Source organism: Quercus suber, unplaced genomic scaffold (assembly GCF_002906115.3).
Source record: "Quercus suber isolate HL8 unplaced genomic scaffold, Cork oak 2.0 scaffold_84, whole genome shotgun sequence".
Classification (NCBI taxonomy): Eukaryota; Viridiplantae; Streptophyta; class Magnoliopsida; order Fagales; family Fagaceae; genus Quercus; species Quercus suber.
The window spans coordinates 1,227,801-1,250,732 of record NW_027069549.1 but is presented as its reverse complement, the minus strand read 5'-3'; the positions used below and the strand labels follow the sequence as shown (position 1 = coordinate 1,250,732).

Sequence of the window (22,932 nt, the reverse complement as noted above, 5' to 3'; positions counted from 1 at the left end):
AAAAAAAAAAGAGACGCCAAAAGGAAGTTATCTACAAGTAACTATTTAGTTAACTTTATTTGGAGCTTGGAAGGGGCCTTGCCAGCTACCTCATGGGGAACATCCTTTTCCTGCGCCGTGGAAGTGTCTCCAGCAGGCAGGGTAATTGAGGCTAAGGCCTGTTCGAAAGTGCCAGAGGCTGCTCCGTCTTTGAGCCCTGCTACTTCCTTGGCCGAGGGGAGGTCCTTTTCTTTTCCAGGCACTAATGATTGCTCCTGCTGACCGAGCGTGGGAGAAGCCTGAGTCTGAACTTCCTCGGATGGCTCAGCAGCAATGGCAGATACCTCCCCTATTGGGGTGGAGGAGGTAGAGACCCGAATAGCTGGGGGGAAGTAGATATTTTCAGGTTTCCTCAACTCCGAGAAAGAACCAACTCCAGCTCGGTTGAGGGCCTCTTACCAGGTCAGGGCACAGTATTCCCGGCACACAACGGGCACCTCAGCTCGGAAAATCTCCTTTGTCTCGGCAACGCCCATATTGTAACCCTGCTGCTCAGCGGCGTCTTTTCCTTTTTCAGCCTCGGCTTTGGCTTTCTCAACCTGATCTCTAAGCTTCCGGATTTCTTCCATTGTGTCTTCAGGGTCAGCACCTGTTCCTTGGAGGTTGCTAGTTGGGCGTTGGCGTCACGCAGAAGCCGCCCTTGGTCCTCGGCCTATCTTTGGAACCCCGCGAGGCCGAGTCAGCACTTTTCCGAGCTTCTTCCTCGGCTGTTAACTTCTTCTTCAGCTGTGCAATATTTTCTCGGAGGCATTAAGAGTGCGTACAGCTGATATCCTTTTCTTCTTCTCATCGTCTATTTGATCGTAGTAGGATTTGGCTATCTCCTCCAGCCTGAAGGTGGCTTGAACGGCCTAGAGAAAAAGGGATTAGAAATATGCAACAATAAAAAAAAAAATATATATATAATATATATATATGCAATAATAATAAAATAAAAAGAATAATGTAACGGTTGTAGCGTCGTACCATGCCCAAGTATCTTTTGGTGTTTTAAAAGACCTCGTCCCTCTTGATCGCTCTCAGCTCAGCCATGTCCTTAGGAAGAAGAAGTGTCTCCTCTAATGCTGAGGCAACTCGGCACCCAAGTCCGCCACTAAAGTCCCTAATTGAAGCATCCTCCTTTATAGGCCTTTTATCGAGCATAGGGGTTGGGAGCCAAGCCTCGGAATCCGAAGACTGAGTGGTTGGTTTGTCCACCTCTCGCTGTGTCCCATGACTTGTTTTCTGCTGCTTAGCAGCTCTTTGGTCCTCACCTTCACTGGTAGGGTGAGTCCGCCCTGCGTCCATTACTTCTTTGCTCTTGCCCTCTCCTCCTCTTCGGATCACTGGCTCAGTCACAGTTGGTTGGGATGACTGAGGAGGGGAGGGGGAAGAGACGGAAGTTGGCCCTGAACTTGCTTTTCCACCACCCTGCCAGGCTGGCCCTCAATTACTTCTTTCAAGCTTCTCTGACTTCTCCTTTGGATAACCATCTTCTTAGAAGTCACTTCAGGAGACTGGGGGTGGTCAAAAACTTCGAATTCGTTGGCAGAATCGGGCACTTCCACAGGTCCTCCGGGGATCTCTTCTTCTTCTTCTCCCTCTTCTTCTCCTTCTTCTTCTCCTTCTTCTTCTTCTTCCTCTTCTTCTTCTTCTTCGGCTTCTTTTTCTTTTTCTTCCTCTCTCACTTTTTGGGGAAGGGAGTGTGATGATGAAGCTCCTATAGAAAGAGTGGTCTCTGGCGTTGGTTCAGTGAAGGGCTTACCTTCAGGAATAGGTTCGCCCTCAGGAACGATGAACCCCTCAAAGACTACACTGATACAGTGGAGCCGAGGATCTTTTGTCTTTATCACGCACTTGGGAGCCTGAAAGGCTGTGGACGCAGGTTTGTACTTGAGTATTAAATGTGCTGCTCGTAGTTGGCCGTCGGAGGGATTTACATATACCTCGGACCGCAGAATTCTATTTAGGCTCTCCCTGTTGATCAGCCTGAGACGGCGTTTAGTGGCGCGTTTGTCTGCAAAGTAATTAAAACATAAAAGGAAAATTCCATTAGAAACAAAAACTGCTTCAAATAAAAAATTAATCTGACTTATCAGGGACGTATATCCTAGGAACCCCACCTAGTTGTCCCTTTTCCGTTGGGCAAGGCAAACCATCGTGCCACTCCCCGGAAAAAATAAGGAAATCGTCTTTAAAACCCTTGTTTGAGGTAGGGAGGCACTGGATTAATCTTACTGCAGGGTACCTAGACTTAAGGTAATATCCCTGATCCTTCAAATGATTGAGGTTATATACCCAGTTCACATCGTGATGGGTCAACCCTAAGTTGTATAAGGTGTTTAAAGCCTCTATTCTCCCGAGCACTCTGAACATGTTCGAGGCGCACTGCGTAGGAGATAACCTAAAAAACCTAAGGTAGTTTCTCGTCAAATTACCCATTGAGATAGTCATCCCTCCCTCGACAAAAGCTACCATGGAATTACTACTTCCCCCATTTTCTATCGTGCAACCAAGTTTGGGAGGAAGCGTATCTCATACCCATTGTTGAGGGAATCCTATACCTAGTCCTAAATGATTCTATTTGCTCCTCGGAATCAACTAGATACTTAAATCTACCCATTTTCTAACAATAGCAGTGAAAAACTGATACAGAAGATGGAAAACTAGGAAGGGTCAAGGAAACTTACAGGTTTGGAAAATAAGCTCCTCGGACGGGCTCTTGGTATTTATGAAAGCGTGGAGTAATGAGAGAAAGACAGATTCAATGAATACGTGCTGAGAGGGAGTGATTTGTAACTGAAGAGAGATTTGATTTGAAAGGCGCTTTACAAGAGAACAGAAAGTAGGAGCGGGAAAAATCCCGCCCATAAATACAAAGGATCCCCCACCGTTAGATTTGCATCAGATCGTTGAACGTGGGGACAACAGAGCAGTTATCATTTAATAATGGCGTGCTCATGACGCCGAAACGTCAGGAGCGTGCCTTGGGCAAACAAAAAGATATTCTGAAAGCGGGGGAAACCTACGCAATAAATGCGGCTGGATATCAAAATCCCCCTTTTTTCCGAGGTGGCAAAAAACGAGATTTTGAGGGGCTATTGTGGGGCCTGTTAGTTAAAAAGGTGTAATAATCCTCAGAAGTGGACTCGGGGCCCAATAACCCAATCCGAGGACACTTAGTTATCCGAGGACAGCCTAAAAAAGTCTTATTCTTGCCAAATGGGTAATATAGGAGGAATGAGTAGATATTATATACAGCGGCACAACACACGTCCGAGGACACCAAAGTCCGAGGTAAATGCAACTTTCATGTTAGTGGTGAGACTCCGCCAAGTTGTATCTGAACTGGAAATTGGATATAACTTAGGAGGAGTCGGGGAAGGTAGCAAATATCTTTTAAGGCCATCACCTCCACATTAAATGCTTTCCAGCTAACAGTCTGGCCGCATTAATGTAGAGGTAATACCTGAACAGTAACTAAGCAGCTTTATGGCCACTAAGCTGAAAGTTCCGGTAGGTACTGGATGGGACAGAAAGGAGCTCCCAAGATAAGAACTACACGTGTACGATGGAAACGGGGGGAAAACGGAGTATAAAACATAGGAACGAAGGAAATAAAGGGGACTGCTTCTAGCAGAAAAGGAAGAAAGAACGAAGAGAGAGAGACCGACTAAAAAAGAGCCGAGGAGAGTTTCTTTTTAGGAATAAACCAAAAGTATCCCTTGTTACTGGAGGAGTAGAACCTTTCCTTTCACATAGTACTAGTTCTTGAACCCATACTCTAAAAATTTATTGTTTGGGCTTGATTGGGCTGAAAACCCAGTCGTACTCAGGGTCAATCCAAACTAAGTCCCTACAATTAATATTTCAATTGAACTTATAGTTTATTGTTTATTCTTTTGCTAGAATTATGGACAAATATTTGATAACAAAACTACGTAGAAAGCAATTGTAAACTTTATATATTTGCGTGTTTTTTTTATTATTATTGTTGTCAATATACAAAATTTTCTTTTTATTAAATTGTATAATTTATGTTTGTTAAGGAACATCCTGAAAATTATTCCTGGAGCCACCGCTGCCATTAACCAATTAAACACAACTCAACCTTTTCTATTAAAACTTCTAATGACCTTGGAGGTGTGTGTGTATATATATATATATTGGTGAAGTTGAATTATTAAGGGACGAAAAATATTAATTGGCTTTGTGTAATGTGTGGTTGACCACTTAAATAATAAAGCTCTATATATTATCTCTTTCTAAATCTTCTTCTTCTTCTTCTACAACAAATACTTAAATTTGACAGCCGCACATCAAATTTGCTAAGGTCAAGTCAAATAAGTTATATATAAAAACAAATCGGACTAAACTAGTTGCTATTTCTATTACTCTTACCCTTTCTTCATGCAAGTTTGGACGGTTTAATGAGTTCAGGTTTAGGTTATGTTTGTTAATTATTTTTGTTTTAAGTTTTCAAAAACTTGTTTTCATTATAAAAAAAAAAAATGGGGAAAAAAATTGTTTTATTGTGTTTTCATAGTTAAAAACATTTTTGGTTAGTTTAAAACAATAAAGAGAGAGCATTTCATGGACCTATTAAATAAGTGATAAAACAATGGTGTGAATTTCACTACAATATTTGTTCCAGTTTGTCTATTAGAATGAAATATAGAGCTTGTTGATACTGTATTTTGTTTGATCATTATTAGCATGCCAAAATTCAAGCTTAAGCCCTAATTTTTATTTTTTAAAATTGTGTTTTTATGATAAGAGTTCAAAATCCCATTTTAATGATCCAAGAGTTCAAAATCCCAAAATTGACCAATGTCAACTAACCTGAACCAGAACTAGTCAAAACGTTGAATAAAGATCTGACTATCCAATCAAGATTTTTTTTTTCTTCCTAAAAATCATGAAATTACCTTTAAAACAACATTTTACAGACCAAAATTAGAGTTGAAAAGGATGAAATATCATAAGAATATCAAAATCCTGATTAAAAATATTATTTCATTCCAAGTCAAAATGCATTTTTTAGGGCTTTCCGTGCAATAAACTTTACAAATACAACCACAACAGATGCAAACGACCTAGATCACATTAAAATATGATAGATTAGCTACTCTACAAAAAAAAAAAAAAAAGGGCTTGATGATATCCCCTTTGAATTAGGAGGAATTAATTTTCTAAGAAAAGTGTTACATAAATTTTTATACTACGTCACCTCCTTTCTAAGCATAATATCTCAGTGACTGTAACTCCAAATTGGATGAAGCCAGAACCTTTGGAAACTATACATCTAAAACTTTTTGAAAATGTCTAGTTTGAAGAAATCCGAACTCTGAATATCTCCAAAAAGTAGCATGAAACTAGGTTGAAAAAGGGAAAAATTAGAAAATTAGGAAATGAATAATGGAGGAGTTTCTAAAAGAAACGATGAGATGGCAGTAGGATACCATTAAGGTGTGTGCCTCAATTTTGTATAAATACACCCCTCCTCCGGCAGTCCTCTTGGAATTTTTGGGGAAAATTATATTTTACTCCCTAAATTATACTTCATTTTACACTTACACTCATAAACTATGAGAATGCACACTTTACCTAACACTTGCCCTCTTAAACTATGAGAGCGCTCACTTAACCGCTTAAACTATTACTTGTATTACACTTTACATCCCATCCCATGGGTAATAGTTTAGAGAAATAAGTGTGCATTCTCATAGTTTATGAGGGTAATTGTAAAATGGGTCACAATTTAAGAGGGTAAGGTGTAATTTCCCCAAATTTTCATACACAAAAATTCCCTACCTTATCCAACCTCTCTAGGATTCTCACAAGCTAGGCATATTTTCCCTCTCTAGAATAGATACCAAACCCATAAATGACATGAATGTAAAGAGCAAGGAAAGTAAATGACATAATTGTAAAGAGCAAGGGAATTAAAGAGAATGTATTAAAGAGCTAGAATAATAAAAGAGAATATAAAATAAATGAACTTTGTAGATTTAGAATGTATGGGTTCTTGTTTGAAGGTAGTGTTTTCCTTTATACGTGTTCATGGGTATATGCTAACTGTGAAGGTTTCTACCTTTTGCACATATACATATTAAATCCCACAGATTTAAAGGAAAAACTAACCTTACATCTTGGTGAATTTTTATATTCTAAATCAATATGGTGAGCGGTGGCTTATCTTTCCCTACATTTTAATTAAAAAAATTAGTAGTAGTAGTAGTGTATATATATATATATATATAGAGTACTAATTTAAGAAATTTCGTTCAATAAAATTACATTTTTCCTCCTTCACAATATCATTGATCATTTTAAGAGAAATGCTACAACTAAAAAACCTTTTACAATATTTTTTAAAACTATTGAGCTAGCAAATTCTTACTGGTTTATATCTGAGCCTAACAATTACATCACTTTTTTTACTTACTGATAACCACTCATCACAAAAGAATTTGAAAAATGGTTTGTAGATCTAGTATTTTCCTTATTTTAAAGGCCATAAAAAAAATGTATAGATTTAAAATCTAAAAAAATATATTCAAGCCCAAAAAAATTACCGATAGCAAAGCTATCAACCAATTTTATAAATAAAAATAAAAATAAAAACTTGGCCTTTTAAAAAATTTTAAACAAAATAATTTTTTCCTTATCTACAAAAGACACACTCTACACACACACAAACAAAAATAATTAAAGAAAACCCTTGCTAGTTAAGCAGCAAAGCCAGAAGTCAAAGCCACCGCACACAACCAACAACAAAGCTGTCTCCCCTAACTTCAAGTCTTGGCTCCGTCCTTGTTTGTGCACCACCATTTTGGTTTACTATGAGTATAAAGATTTAATTAAGATGGGTCTTTCTAGTCTAAACCTATACTGGGAGTTTGGTTTGCTGTGATATGTCCTTGATGTGATACACATTACGATAATGTGTTATTGAAGTTTTTGGTTTATTTTCTTTTTTCTAACATTACAATAATTTAAAATTATAAAATATATTACACCATTTTAATCTCATCACCTTCCTAAACAATGTCATGTTGTATTCTTGTATTGAAATTACATAAATATAATATTACAATAATATAATATTACGGCGTAATGTAACATCATAGCGAACTAGACGCCCCCTAAATCAATATGATGGGTGAAGGTTTATCCTTGTGCACCACTATAGTTGATTTGCTATGTGTATAGATGTTTATTCAAGGAAGACTTTCTTTAATATATATATATATATATATATATATGGGAAGAGTTCAAGTTATACCTGATGTAACTCTAAGTAATATTACACCATCCAATAATTTGCTATAGAATTCATATTTTGAAAATCTCACCATTAAATTACATGTTCTATATGTTTTTAACATTCATGCCAATTTTTATGTCAATTGAATGTTATTTACCATTCAATCCATAAACTCATCTTTTATGCATTATTTTAAATTACAAAAACCTTAATTTAAATAATTGATTGATAACATAACTATTAATTTTTTATCACCTTGAAAATTTTCATGTATGGAGAATAAACAAAGATAATGTAATCTAAAGGTGGATTTGTCAAAATTCGTATCCAATTAAAAAATATTGAGTGGCGTAACTTAAACCAAACCCTATATATATATATATATGAGTTAGGTTCAAGTTACACCTGATGTAACTCTAAATAGTATTACACCATCTAATAACTTGTTATATAATTCATATTTTAATAATCTCACCATTGAATTACATGTTTTATATGTGCTTAACAAGCTTGCTAATTTTTATGCCAATTGGATGTTATTTACCATGTGATCCATAAACTCATCTTTTATGTAATATTTTAAATTACAAAAACTTGAATTTAAACAATTGATTGATAACATGACTATTGATCTTTTATCACCGTAAAATTTTGCAGTGGAGAGTATATGAATATAATGTAATCCAATGGTAGATTTCTCAAAATTCGCATCTAATAATAAGTTATTAAGTGTTGTAATATCATTTAGAATTACACTAGGTGTAACTTAAACCCAACTCTTTATATATATATATATATATGAAATTTACGGATTTTCTTGCCATCCACAAGAATCCCAACGTAAAGCTGGAAAAACCCAATTCAAAACCAATGTCCAAAAAAAAAAAAAAAAAGGTGAAATGGATTAGAGAAGTTAGGGAAGTGACGAGGAAGAAATAGTTTGTTCTTATTGCTTGAAGATTCAATACAATCAATAGCTATTTATACAAGTCTACAAGGCTTACTGCACCATTAACTAACTACTGCCAGTTATAGTAACTAACTCTACTAGCTGTCCACCCCATACTAGCTAGCTAACTACCATACAACTGTAATACCAACTACTTATGATTAAACTGAATCAATCTTCCTAATTACAATAATCATGATCAAACTTAGCTGGGCTCCTAACAATTGTCCCTTCTTTAAAGCACCTTGCCCACAAGATGAGGGAATTGTTGCTGAAGCTGATATAGATTCTCCTAAGTAGCATTATCTTTAGTTCCTCCCTGCCACTGGATGAGCACTTGTGTGATAGTTCTATTTCTAAGCTAATGGGACCTCTCTTGCAGTACAGCAATTGGCCCTGGATTAAGAATACCCTTTGAGTTCACTACTGGAAGAGTAGAACATGGTGTCACCTGCTGTTCAAGCTTAGCCTTAAGGCATGAAACATGAAATACAGGATGAATTTGAGAGCCAGGAGGTAGATCTAGCTTGTGGGCAACTGCCCCTATCTTCTGTAGCACTTGGAATGGACCATAAAAGCTTGGAGACAACTTATTAAAGGTCTTATGGGAAATGGACTTTTGCCTATAAGGCCGTAACCTCAAGTACACCAAATCCCCAACCAAGAATGACATTTTTAACCTGTGCTTATCAGCATGCAACTTCATTCTTTCCTGAGCACTGACAAGATTGGTCCTGAGGAGAATAGTTCATGTCTAGACTTCAATTAAGCATCTACAGCCTCAACTTTAGTTGTGCCAGGTATATAATCAAGCAGCCTTGGAGGTGGGTAGCCATATAAGGCTTCAAAGGGAGTGAGTTTAGTAGCAATATGGAAGTTGGTATTAAACCAATATTCTACTAATGGAAGCCACTCCACCCAACTATGAGGCCTGTCAGCTGCATAAGTCCTAAGATGGTGCTCTAAGCTTTTATTCACCACTTCAGTTTGGCCATCTGTTTGAGGATGATAAGCAGAGGACATGGCCAATTTCACTCCTTGCAACTTCATTAATGCAGTCCAGAAATGTGAAGTGAAAATTGGATCTCTACCACTCACAATTGAAGAAGGCATTCCATGAAGCTTGAAGACAAACTACATGTATAAGGCTGCTACCTTTGAGGCTGCATAAGGATGTGTTAGTGGAATGAAATGTACATATTTAGAGAATCTATCTACCACTACCAAAATGACATCCTTCTGCTGAGATTTAGATAAACCTTCCACAAAGTCCATGCTAATGTTAGGCCATGGTCTTGCTAGAATAGGTAAGGGCTACAGTAAACCAACTGATTTACAACTCTTAGTCTTATCCTTTTGGCAAGTATCACACTCTTGAATGTGCTTCTTCAAATCTTTCTTCGTTCTTAGCCAGTAGAAGTCCTATTGGAGTCTGCGTAAAGACTTCAAGTATCCTGAATGTCCTATAAGGGTCCATTATGGATCTGCTGCAACACAGTGGCTTTAAGGTCACCTTGAGATCCCAAATAGAGCCTTCCTTTGTACAACAAAAAGCCATTTTGCAAAGAGAAGCCTTTGGAAGCTTGTTTTCCTTCTTGTAACGACTGAAGTAATCCTTGCACCACTTGATCAGATTCATAACTAGCTTTCAAATCTACAAGCCATGTAGGAGTAGGAAAGGAAATGATACAACAAGTGCTCACTGGACTAGAACATGTATCATCAACAACGTGTAATAAGCTAGCATCTTCTTCGAAAGTGTCTATGTCCCTCCTAGACAAAGCATTTGCCACCTTGTTCTCCTTGCCCTTCTTATATTCCACTATGAAATCATAGCCCAGCAACTTGGTGATCCATCTCTATTGTGTTGGTGTACCAATTCTTTGCTTCAGCAAGTACTTCAAACTTTGTTGGTTAGTCTTAATGTTGAAAGGTTTTCCCCATAGATAAGTCCTCCATTTCCTAACTGCAGTCACCAAGGCTAGCAATTCTTTTTCATAAGTAGATAAAGAAAGACTTCTACCCTTCAAGGCTTGACTAGAAAGGTTAGGACAACAGTTAAGCCTTGGCTAGAAGCATCACATTCAATGGTAAATGGCTTGTTAAAATCTGGTATAGCCAGCACTTGAGGATTGAAGACAACTAACTTGAGTTGAACAAAAGAGTGTTCAGCCTCTTCAAACCATGAAAAATAATCTTTCTTCAGCAAGGCTATTAATGGAGCTGCAATTTGGCCATAACCCTATACAAACTTCCTGTAATACCCACTAAGACCAAGAAATTCCTTCAAGGCCTTAACATTAGTAGGGGTAGGCCATTGCTGCATGGCAACAGTCTTTTTAGGGCCAGCCTTCACACCTTCACCAAAAATAAGATGTCCAAGGTATTCTACCTCCATACAAGCAAACATACATTTGGATTTCTTTGCATACAAATGATGTTTAGCTAGTGTACTCAAAACAATTCTAAGGTGGTTAACATGATCAGCCAAAGACTAACTATACACTAAAATGTCATCAAAAAAGACAAGTACAAACCTCCTAAGATATGGCTTAGAGATATCACCCATCAAGGACTGAAAAGTAGAAGGTTCATTAGTCAAGCCAAAGGGCATGACCAAGAACTCATAATGCCCTTCATGAGTCCTAAAAAGCTATCTTAGGAATTTCTTCCTCCCTCATTCTAATTTGGTGATAACCAGACCTTAAGTCCAATTTAGAAAAAAGACAAGCACCATGGAGTTCATCTAACAAATTATATATGATAGGTATTGGGTAGTTATCTCTAATTGTCTCATGATTAAGTGCTCTATAGTCTATGCACATTCACCAAGAGCCATCTGCTTTCCTGACTAACAAAATAGGAGATGCAAAATGACTTTGGCTATTTCTAATTAAACCAACCTTCATTAATTCCTTGACAATCTTTTATATTTCAGTTTTTTGGTAGTACGAATACCTGTAGGGTCTCTGACAGATGGGTTGTGCTCCATTCTTCAAGTTGATTTGGAACTCATACCCTCTTAAGGGAGGTAATCCAACTGGTGTATCAAAAACTCCACTAAATTCTTGCAACAAGTCTTCAATCTTTGCTAGATAAACACTCTGTTGGGCACCTGTAGTAGGCCTTTGCATTGCAATGTGAATTAACAATCCCTTCTTAAGTGGTTCTTTTAAGAAACTGTCACCATCTTGTAAATTGGAACCTGTAACCTTCATACCTTGTAATAGAACTTGATGACCATAGTACATAAAGGACATAGTTAAGAGCTTAAAGTCCCAACTAATAACCCTAAGAGTACTGAGCCATTGTGTGCCTAAAACCAAATCACAGCCACCCAAAGATAGGACATGCAATTGAACATAAAAATTTTAGCCGTATATCACTACTAAAACATCACTACAAAGACCATGAGTTTGGATAATGGTTCCATTAGCTACTTTTACATCAAGAACTTGAGTAGTATCAATAGGAATGTGCAGTTTAGAAAGCAAGGACACATCAATGAAATTGTGGGTACTTCCTGAGTATAAAAGAATTACTAACCCTTCTTTTTTTATTCTGCCTTTGACCCTCATGGTTCCTGGAGTAGGATTGCCTATGAGAGCATACAAGGTAATTTCTGCTTCCTTTACATGACTATCTAGCAAAACTGTTTCTACTTCTAGCTCACCCTTCAATTATGTAATCTAAACCCCTTGGTTAAATTCTAGACCAAAATCTAACCTTTCCAACAAAAATAGCTTAGCCCCCTTACACTTATAATCTAGAGACCATTTATCATCACAGTTGTAACACAACCCTTTCTTCCTTCTTTCTTCCACTTAAGCAGGAGAATGCCTCTTAATTGGCAGCTTGATCTTGGTTTCATTGCTAATAGTCAATTTAGGGGCCCCAAGAATAGAAGGTTTGATTTGTTCTTAAACATTCTTGGAACTCTTCTTGTTTGCTAACAAATATTCTTCTTGAATCTTAGCCAACCCAAAAGTTGCATTTAAGGTAGATGGATTCAACATCTTCACTGGCAACCTGATGTCATCCTTTAATCCACTTAGAAAACAATTGAGCTTGTGCCTTGGAGATAATTCCCTGATTCTGTTAGATAAGGCCTCAAATTCTGACTTGTATGCAACCACTGTTGTTGATTGCCTCAATCTTGTTAAAGCTTCCATTGGATCGTCATGAGTTGTAGTCCTAAACCTAATCTGTAGTGCTTCAACCAAGGTTTCCCAATCTTCAAATAACCCAATGTCTTCACCTTCTTGAAACCGCACTAATGCCTCCCCATCCATATGGAATGAAACTAGTAACAATTGCTCATCGAGAGGAGTGTTGTAATGCTTGAAATACTGATTGGCTTTATAAACCCACCCAGTAGGCTACTCTCTTGAAAATCATGGAAATTTCAATATCAAGGGTTTGGAGATAGCAAGAATTGTTGAAGTGTTTGATTGAAATTCATGGTTTCTTTTTGAAATTCATGGTTTCTTGTGGTCTGTTGCCTAGTTGCTCCTAAAGAATTCAGCTTTTGTAGGATTGCACTTAGTTGTTGATTCATTTCATTTAGCATGCGAGTATGGATGTTGGTGATCTTGTGGATTTCCTCAATATCTTTGGCATGGTGATCCGAGGTTGTGCGAAAAGAAGCAATGGAGTCATTGAGGATAGCATGGGATCGTGTTTCTGCCATTTGACTTGTAGCATGATCCTGCTCTAAAACCAATTGCTAAAGTATGTTATAGCTAGATTTGAGGTCAACTGGCCTCTTTAGGAATGGAATGGATTAGAGAAGTTAGGCAAGAGATGAGGAAGAAATAGTCTGTTCTTATTGCTCGAAGATTCAATACAATCAATAGCTATTTATACAAGTCTACAAGGCTTACTACACCATTAACTAACTACTGCTAGCTGTCCACCCCATACTAGCTAACTAATTGCCATACACTGTAATACCAGCTACTCATGGTCAAACTAAATCAATCTTCCTAATTACAATAATCATGATCAAACTTAGCTAGGCTCCTAACACTTTCTTTGAAGAAACCCACTTGATGAGCCCTCAATCAAAAGCTTGGATAAATAATCTCAACCCTGCATGTACCCTTTTTCTCTAAGAAATCTTGTCCACCCACCGACCATTGTTATCAAATGCATCAACCTTATCTAGTAGAGAAAACTCAATAGCCAAGTAATTAAATGGTATGGGACTGACCTTGTCCGTACCAACATCTTAATTAGTGAATAAGAAACATAGCTGAAAGGGTTCATGCCCACCAAAACAAGCTATTTGACACAGTGGAAGCACATCAACCTCTATTAAAACCGATTACAGCCCCTTCAATAGTCCTATCAATGCCATTGTCACTGCTCCAAGATCATTTAACTTCTTGATCCTACACTCTACAAGCTCTACTTCTTCAACTTAGTCCACCTCCCTTTTTTTGATGTCATTTGGAAGAAACACGAGGGTTGGTTATCTGCATCATCCACATCAAGGCCCTCTTGGGCTCTACCCAAACCTAGCCATCCTAGGGCACGACTACTTCGATAAGAACACCATGTACTAGGGGTGTAATCGGTTCGGTTCGATCAGTGTTGAATGCAATTTTTGCACCAAACCGAAAATTTTGGTTTTAATTTTTGAGCATCGAAACTAATTTGCAAGGAAAGGATGCCAAACTGACCGATTGCATTCGGTTTCGGTTCCGTTTGGTCGGGTCTGGTGTTTGGGATGTGAGAAACAAAAGCAATTAAAAAAAAATCATCAAACAAAGATATAATTGAAACACAATCGTAGTACAACAACTAACAAGAAAAGTAAAACCAACACAGACCCTGTTTTCAACACAAAATATAGAGCAACATAGCCAAAAACATAAAACTCAAACTAAGATTAAGCCACCATCTACAACAAAAGGTAGCAGCTACAGAGTTTCTTTAAAATAAAATCAAGAAGACATACCCATAGAAACAACCAAGAGAGAGAATCGGTGCTAGAAGATGTAAAGTTGTGATTTACAACTATGTTTTATGTTGGCTTTATTCCATGACAAAAAGTGTTGTAATTGCTTCAATTTTGTTATTTATATTTTGTGGGATTTTATTGTATTGGGTTTAGTATAAAATTGGTGAAGACTCAAGCTTAAATTAAAAATCAGTGGGTCTCGCGAGTGTCTCGCTGGAAGCTAACTCACAAAAGAGTCATGTGAGAAGCACATGACTGGAAGCTAAAAAGTCGTGCCAAGCTGTCGTTTTCGCGAGTGTCTCGCGGGTTAGGCCTTCCCGCGAGATAGTCATGAAACATTCTACCTGGAGGATTTTAAAGAGTGACTTTCTTACCCTTCACCTATACTATATATACCCTCATTACCCACAAATGTAAATGAGGCTATTTAGAAAGAAAAACTCTAGATAGATTTTCTACAACACACACCTATCTTTTTAAGAGAGAGCTACTCATCCTTAGTGAGAAATCATTGTAACGTCTTCTCCATCCCTCTCTCATTGTCATACCTTGAGAGGAGATTTGTACCCAAACACAACACACACCTATTCAGAGTGTAGAGATTCTTTTGGAGTTTGGGAAGCTTTGGAGATTTTCCAAAAGAAGCCGGTGAGGCTTGGTGGATGCAATCGGGCGTATTGCGGGATCCAGAGAACTAGATAAGACACGGTTCCGAGAAGCCTTGTTGGAGTAGGAGTTTGGAAGGCTTAGGTACAGAGGGTAGATTAGGCTTGAAGGGTCTCTTGCTCACCTATGTATCCCCACTGATTGTCTAGTGGATCGATTTCCACTTAGAGGGCGGCAGAGAGGTTTTTTGTCGAGTTCTTCGGTTTCCTCTTCGATAACACGTCTCAGTGTTATCTGTATTTGCATTTCTCTTCTCTACTCTTGTTCATTTCATTTTTACTGTTGTGTTGCTTTAAATATGGATTAGAGTAATTCTCTTGCTTATACGCTTGTGTTTACACTATTTCGCACTTAGTATTAAGTTAGTGTAAAATCAACCAAGCCATAACTTTGTTTTGGAGGTCTAAACAGCTCTTGTGTTTTCAACACATTTACGAGCTTTCAGAAGAAACAAAATCAAGAAGACATACCCATAACAAGAAACCAAGAGAGAGAATCGGTGCTGGAAGAAATGAGAAAAATAAGATCACGATAAGTGGATATCAAAAAAGAAAAAAGATGCAAGGTATGTGTTTGTGAAAGGGAGAGAAAACTGGGGAAGGGCGACTGGAATGAGGGTTGTAGACTATTAGGGTTCTAAGTTTATAACTTATAAGATGCTAGGGTTTAAAAAAAATTTAAAAACTCAAAAAGGGTAGCGCGAAGGCTCGAACTTGTGATTAAGAGGCTAAAACACGCGCGTAAGAGGCTAAAACACGCGCATACATACATACATACATACATACATACAGGTTAAGTTGGTTTCGGGGTGAAAAAATCCAGCACCAAAACCAAAACCGAAATATTTCGGTTTCAAGAAATCCAAGCCAAAACCAAACCGTACCGAAACCGAACTAAAAAATTGGACTCAGTTTGGTCTGTTTCAGCCAGTTTTTTTCGGCTTATTGGTTTTTTGCACACCCCTACCATGTATTGCAACTTTTGGGGGAATAACATTGTTTGTGTGGAAAGAGAGAGAGAGAGAGAGAGAGAGAGAGAGACAGAGAGTTTACAAATATTTATTATCTGGTTTAATAAATAGTATATCATTGTGGCTTAAATAGAATTCAAAATGACATTTTTGAAAAATAAAATAAAAAAAATAAAAAATTTACAGATGATGGTCAAAGCCACCTTGACCAAGAACCAAAAGCTTGAAAACTATGTTTGTATATGATGCCTTAATACAAATAGAAAATTAGGATGAGAAGAAATATTACACCTTTGTGATATTGCAATAATTATCTTATACATTCTCTTCTTACAATGTAAACCCCATAACCGTAGTTATTAAATCCAAACCGACCCGGCTAGTCAAAGTGGAAACCCGGTGACCTAGCACCTAGATTGGTTCAGGTATTTAAATGGACCGTTTCTACATATGACCCGGTTGAATCCAATCAAATCTGGTGGGTTTGTGGCGACCTGAGTAACCCAAATTAGTTTATATAACCCAATTAGGTTTGTAAAATTACTAAAATTACATCTATAGATCCACTTACTTGACTTCTTTAATGTTTAATGTGTTATAATATTGTAATTTAAAAAGAAGAAAGCTTAACGAATTAAAAAAAGTGCACTTCACTATCTGTCTACCTACCTCCAAAACTCTCATTCTATCAAAAGGCTACTCTATTATTATGAAACCTTGATTTTAAATTATAATTATTTAATTTAGACATATGCCTATTTTTTTAATTTATATATTTATGTTTTGATTTCTTAGACTTATGTTTATATATATATATATATATATTTTTTTTTTTTAATTATTTGACCTTGCAGTTTGACCAATAATTGTTTATATATATATATATATATATTTTTTTTTTTTAATTATTTGACCTTGCAGTTTGACCAATAACACCCTGGTTGAACTAGGGACCTAGTAACCTGACTCATAGACAGGTAAATGTCTGAGCCAAGTTTAATAACTATGCCCATAATTGTGTGGGATTCACATTATCTGAGGAGAAAGCATATATCAGATGCATGGGATACCTTTCGTCCAATTCCATCACCAAAGAAAGTCAAGTCCTTTAGAAGGTGGCCTTCCCCCAACAGCACAATATCGTTTCTGATTAAGAACCATTTAGTAGCCATCTTATTGCACCTATTTCATTGTTTGTGACATGATGCTTTTGTCAATTACAAGGATCATATTGTTATCTGGTTCCACCAGGAATTCTTCCAAATGGGGACATCATAGACTTGTTTTGGTAGAGTATTCTCAGAAATAATATTCTTAAAAACAGGATATAATCTGAAAAGACTTCACTATCTTGTGGAATAAACAACCAATGATGGACATCTCAAGAAAGAGAAGAAAAATAAAAGTTGAGATGAGAGAGAGAGAGTATTTATGAAATGTAGATTACAAAGGGCAATACCAATTTATATGCATTATAAGTATTATAGTTATGAATTATGAAATACATTTGGAAGTGAAACAAGATGAGTTTTAAGGAGAAATGTTTACGTGGACATGGTCAATATAGGCTGTACCACCATTCTGAACAACATGCTAAAAATGCATACTAATCAGCTGATGAAAGGTGCCTGAACTGTGAAAACTTGAGCTCTACCTTGAAACCACTTCAAACAAATTAGGGGTTTGAAGCTTCATAGCGAGTGAAAAGCAAACGGCGGAACCACCACAAACTGAACTACTGGCCTGCATACTGGTAAACCCCCAAACATTTTGTGACGGCCTCATTAGCCTTCTGTGTTTCTGCCCTTTCCTCTCTTTTTTTCTTCTCCCTGAAAGCCAAAATCATTGCAAAGAAATACTTAGGTTTATTCACCAAAAAGTAAGTATATGATTCCCTAAGCAGAACAATACAGCATAAATTAATTCTTTTGTTAGTGACTAGTATGGACCTAAGACCAACCCCAACCCCAACCCCCCCAACTCAACCATTCGCAACCTGAAGAAAGGGCAAGAGGCAAAACCAAAATGGAACAAACAAAAAATTTGCACTCAAAAAAAGGCCCAAGTAATAGAAGGACTTGAATTTCAAAATCCAACTTGTGGTGTTATGTAATGTAACTATAAAGGACTTTCTATCAGATTTTGGAAATTCAATCAACCTCACACCTAAAGTATGATTGCAATTGGATCTACCTTGCTTTATGCTGGGACAACATTTGGAAATTCTGATCCTTGTAAAAGGTTCATAATATAACACTGTTCAATTTTCCAGTTTTGTTAATTTATGAATTCAAAGACTTTTATCCAATCTGGATGTAGGTATAGTTATCATGCTCAAGTACCAAGAGAAGTACCTAGTCATGTGTACTTTGCGGCAAAGAAAAAGAAATTCTCTCCATTCTCATCTCTGTCTCTGTTTCCACACAGGTTCGTTTCTGTTTACTTTTAATACTCTCTCTCTCTCTCTCTCTATCTATATATATATATATATATATACCTAAACATCATTCATTTTTAAAACTTAATAACAACATATATATCCATTTTTGTGGCAACTCCCAACTCCCTGCAGATCTTATATTTTGTCAAAAAGAAAAGAAAAGGTATGTATGTCTTTTTATGTTTAACAACCTTAATTGTCTCTTCTCTTTGTATATCTATTTTACTCTTTCCAGACAGAGTTCACATAATATGACATCCTTAATTTACTACTACTACTACTAATATTCTCAATATCACTCTCATTCCTTTAACTTTTTAAGAATCCAGATTCAAATTCAAAACTATATAGTATCACAAATTTAAAGTGTTGTTTTTACCTATCCATATATTCCTTCAGCAGCTCTTTTGCCTGAACCAGCTTGGAAAGCAAATTGCGATATACGTCAAGGTCCCGATCCACACTTCTTTTGTTAACATTCAAGGCTGCACATAACTGTTGGAAAGCAACAAGAGATTTATTGTCAAACCATTAGTCAAAACCCCACTCCTAAATTATAATGAAATATATATATATATATATTGGCTTTTAACTGTCATTTTCATCTGAACTTCAGCTATCTTTAAAAAAAAAAGGAAAAAAGATTTCAGCGGCAGATACACAGGGCACAGTACAGAGTTAGCAGAAACTAAACCAAAATTTTAGTTAAAACTTACCTAATTACAAACTTTAGAAAAATTTATAGCTCAAAAATGCCAACACATTACCAGGATGAGAATGAAGCCAAATATGTTTCTCTATCCCACAAATATACGCCTCTTACCCACCCCTACTTATGCAACAATGGAGATTGATTTGCTATCACTTTGCAAATTCACCTATTCAAGAATTATTTTAAGGGGCCCTGTGAAGTCCAATCAAAGTAAAAAGTCATGTGGTTTTAAAGGTTTAGGTACGAGTCTTTTTGGGTTAAAATAATTTATTATTTGGTTTTTTATTTTTTAAGTTATGGTCAATTTCATAGTTGGGAAAATCTGTAACTTCTGTAATTCCTATGAATCAAGGGTATTTTGGTAGCTTAATTAAGTCTAGAATTTTCTAAGTGATCCTAAGTATCTTATTAGTTTTTATTTTCTTTGGGTCCAAGTTAGTCTTTTATTAAGTTTTTAATTTACAAGTCAATCTAGGAGTCCTATTTTTGCTAGTAGTTCTAATACTACTAGTACAAGAAAGAGAGAAAGAGTCTACATATATTTGTGCTCAATGTATTCAATTTATGGAGTTGATTAATAAAAATATTCTGTTTATTATTGAGGCATGTTAGCCTTCTGCTTCTTTTGGGTATTGTGCTTAGAATACCATAAAAACTACTTTTTATTTTTTTCCTTCTTCCTTATAACACCAAATCAAGCCCCTTCTTTTACCTATCGAAACTCTAAAACCCCCATATACTTTCTTCTACCAAAAAACCATAAAATAACTCATCAAACCACCTTTTAATACATAATACAACCCCATAACCCTTTGTTCAACAACCTAGATCCTATTTCCACAAATCCTCCTAAACCTTAACCCACCACAAACACACGTGGACTTGTTGCCCTTTTGTCCTATGTCACGTACAGCCACATCTACACACTGACAGAATCATATGTGACAATTTTATCATATTCAATAAAGTTTAAGCTCTCACAAAAGAATCAATTTGCTATATGGAAAATAAGGCTACAATGCCAAATGCCCTTTTGGCATCAAGATTATGTAGGTAAGGATTATGTAGTTCTTTTTTATTTTGTTATTATTATTATTATTATTTTATAGATAGTGAGGCAAAGAGAGGTGGGGTTCAAACCACAAACATGAGGTGCCACAAAGGATGCCATTACCATTGGGCTATCACTTGAACACATAAGTATAATATAGTTGAGGGTTGATATACCCGACAAAAATAAATGCTACTACTAGCAGTTTTGAAGTAATAATATCTGATGTGCACCATATATATCACATCTTATGTCCACCAGGAGGCGTATGAAGTGATTCTTAGTTGTGGAAGCCTAGAATTATCATATTATGACAGATAGATTTTTCATTTTGTTATTTGTGTTAGTGGAAGTAATTTCTCTACATCAACCAATACTTTTTAGTCTATCTGTGAATTACAAGTCTCCAAACAATCACATAAATTCATGTAGGGGTCTAATTTCTTCATAATCTTGAAGAGCAAGCAATTCCATTGATTTGTTATAATCGCAACACTAAAATTCCTCCACTTTGGGTAGAAAAGTGAAAACTATAAATCCCAATAGCCTAAAACAAAGCTGATGGAAACTTTGAGCGCAAAACAAGGTTAAGATCCTAGGGTTAAATTTAATGCTCAAACCTTTTCTAAAATAGTGGGTTCAGTTGCATTTGCCAACTCAAGAAGACGAAAGAGCCCAACAGCAAAGAAACGGCTGTAGCTGAAACTCCCCTTCCCCCCAGCTCTTTCTGCAATGTCCTGTAACATTCCCTCAACATCTCCTTCCCTCGATGTAAATTCAACCAATGAACTAGCAGTTTGAGCCCGAGCCCATTCTTCCAACTTTTGTGCATCAATTCTGCAGTGCACAGCATAGGAAAAATTCACCGTAAGATTGAGAATCCTTCTCATATATATGCAAAAGAACTTGATAATACAACACAAATGCTCAAGAGCTTAATATTGATTAAGGATTACCTTTTTTTCCACAATTAATCTTCACACAAGGAAAAAAGGGAGTTTGATGTTAGTTATGTAATCAAGACATGGAGTGGGGCCTCTAATTTTAATAAGAATCCATCTCAGGTTCTCAGGCGGATTATTATTCACTTGCCATATCTTTCGTCCTCTAGCTAGAGCTTTATACATTTACAGCATGCTGTTTGTATGACTCATCTATTTTCTTAGTTTGGTTTCTCTTAATTACACACAAATACCCACAGAAGAAAGATATTGCAAGATCACAATCTTAGCAGCCTACCATGCCATGGTTACTAAATTTCAAGGTGTTCTATGCTTAATAAGGTTACTGGTGCTTCGTCTGCTCGCAATTTAAAAATTAAATCTATAATTATGGAAACAGAATGAGTCACTAAAGAAAGATGAGAAACCTATATTGCTGAGGATCCTCCTTTAGTGCTTTTATGTATGCTTGGAAGATGGCATCTCGATCCTCATCGCTAGGGTACCCTTCCATGAGTTGATCATACACGGTAACGAAACCAAGAGCAAACACAGGGTCATAACGGTAAGTTCTCTTGTACCTCATCAAATGTTGCTGGACAATCAGCTCCTGCAGCACAGTGTTGTACACAGTCGGAATTGGTCGCTTATATGTGTTAAGGAAATTTAATTTTGTCTCAGACACAGTGGGCACATCTGCAATCAAGCAAAAATAAAAAATAAAAAATCATGACCAACAAAGATTTTAGGATCTTTATTTCTTACTTGGACTAAAAATAACAAAGGCATCTAGAGCAAATAACTTCAACCTACATATAACATTTATCTTGACATAATTTAAAATTTGTGGCTTTGGAAATGAAAACCCCAGAAGGATTTAAGAGTGCCCTTATAATTAGTTATGTTTCATCAACGTTCCATTTGTTTCAATTCGAATAAATACGAGATTTCGCAAATGAGTCTTCTGCCTATAATCAAACTCAAAATTCATTCTTTTTCCCACTCCTACTATTTTCAAAGATGGATAAAATTAACTCCAAGCTTAATTGCATTTAAAAAAAATCTACATTACAGTTACTTTTTCAATTAAACTTATTTGAAATTATGTAAATTAATAAAAGCACAAATGCAGTAATCCCAGCTACTAGTACTCCAAAAAAACAAAAACAAAAATTTAAAAAAAAAAAAAAGGCTCAATTCACCAAACCAATCGTAATTACTTAAAATTCACTAATTCGAGCTTAAACAAAACTAAAACTTCACTTTCTATTCATTTTTTACTCGATTTTTCTTAGCAACCAAGCAGAGTATAGAAAATAACCTGTGGAGACGGACATGCAGTGAATAACCATAGGAGAAATGGAACCCGAAGATCGAACGCCCACATAGTGACAAGAAAAGTTGGTACGGAACCGAAACGCTTCGGAATTCGAAGCCAAAGTACGAGCAGACTGCACGGTTGCTTTTCTCTCAGAGCATTGACTTACTGCTGAGAACGACAATGAGGCAATAGCCGCCATTATAGAGAGAGACAGAGAGATACAGAAGAGAGTGTTGTATATAGTTAGTGATTTTCCAGGAAAATGTGGTTCATCACTGAACTGGTTTTTTTTTTTTTTTTTTTTTTTTTTTTTCCACAGTGGTTATTGTTATGATCGAAATTTCTGGGTTTTATATTAGTAACACAAATTTATAATTCTTCATGGGCTTGATATATGTTTGCCATGGGTTTCGGAAAAATGAATAGTGTTACGTAACATAAATAGTTACCATGGATTTATAATATGATATGAAATAAATAAATTTCATGGGTTTGAGATAAATAATCATAATTTTCCATGGGCTTTTAAATTAGTAACACAAATGCATAATTCTCTATGGGCTTGATATATGTTTGCCATAGGTTTTGGAAAAATGAATTATGTTACGTAACATAAATAGTTACCATGG

The 22,932-nt window shown here is 36.4% G+C and overlaps 1 protein-coding gene across 1 annotated transcript; it reads right to left on the bottom strand.

Annotated features, from left to right (window-relative positions):
• Nucleotides 1-17,266: 17,266 nt before the first annotated feature.
• LOC112004145 (protein THYLAKOID FORMATION1, chloroplastic) lies at nt 17,267-22,613 on the bottom strand. The gene is made up of 5 exons (XM_024036368.2): nt 22,304-22,613; nt 21,411-21,678; nt 20,662-20,878; nt 18,658-18,773; nt 17,267-17,667 (listed from the first exon to the last, which is right to left on the bottom strand). The coding sequence occupies exons 1-5, from the start codon at nt 22,500-22,502 to the stop codon at nt 17,574-17,576; spliced, it is 894 nt and encodes a 297-aa protein (XP_023892136.1). The 5' UTR covers nt 22,503-22,613; the 3' UTR covers nt 17,267-17,573.
• Between the last annotated feature and the right edge of the window lie 319 nt (nt 22,614-22,932).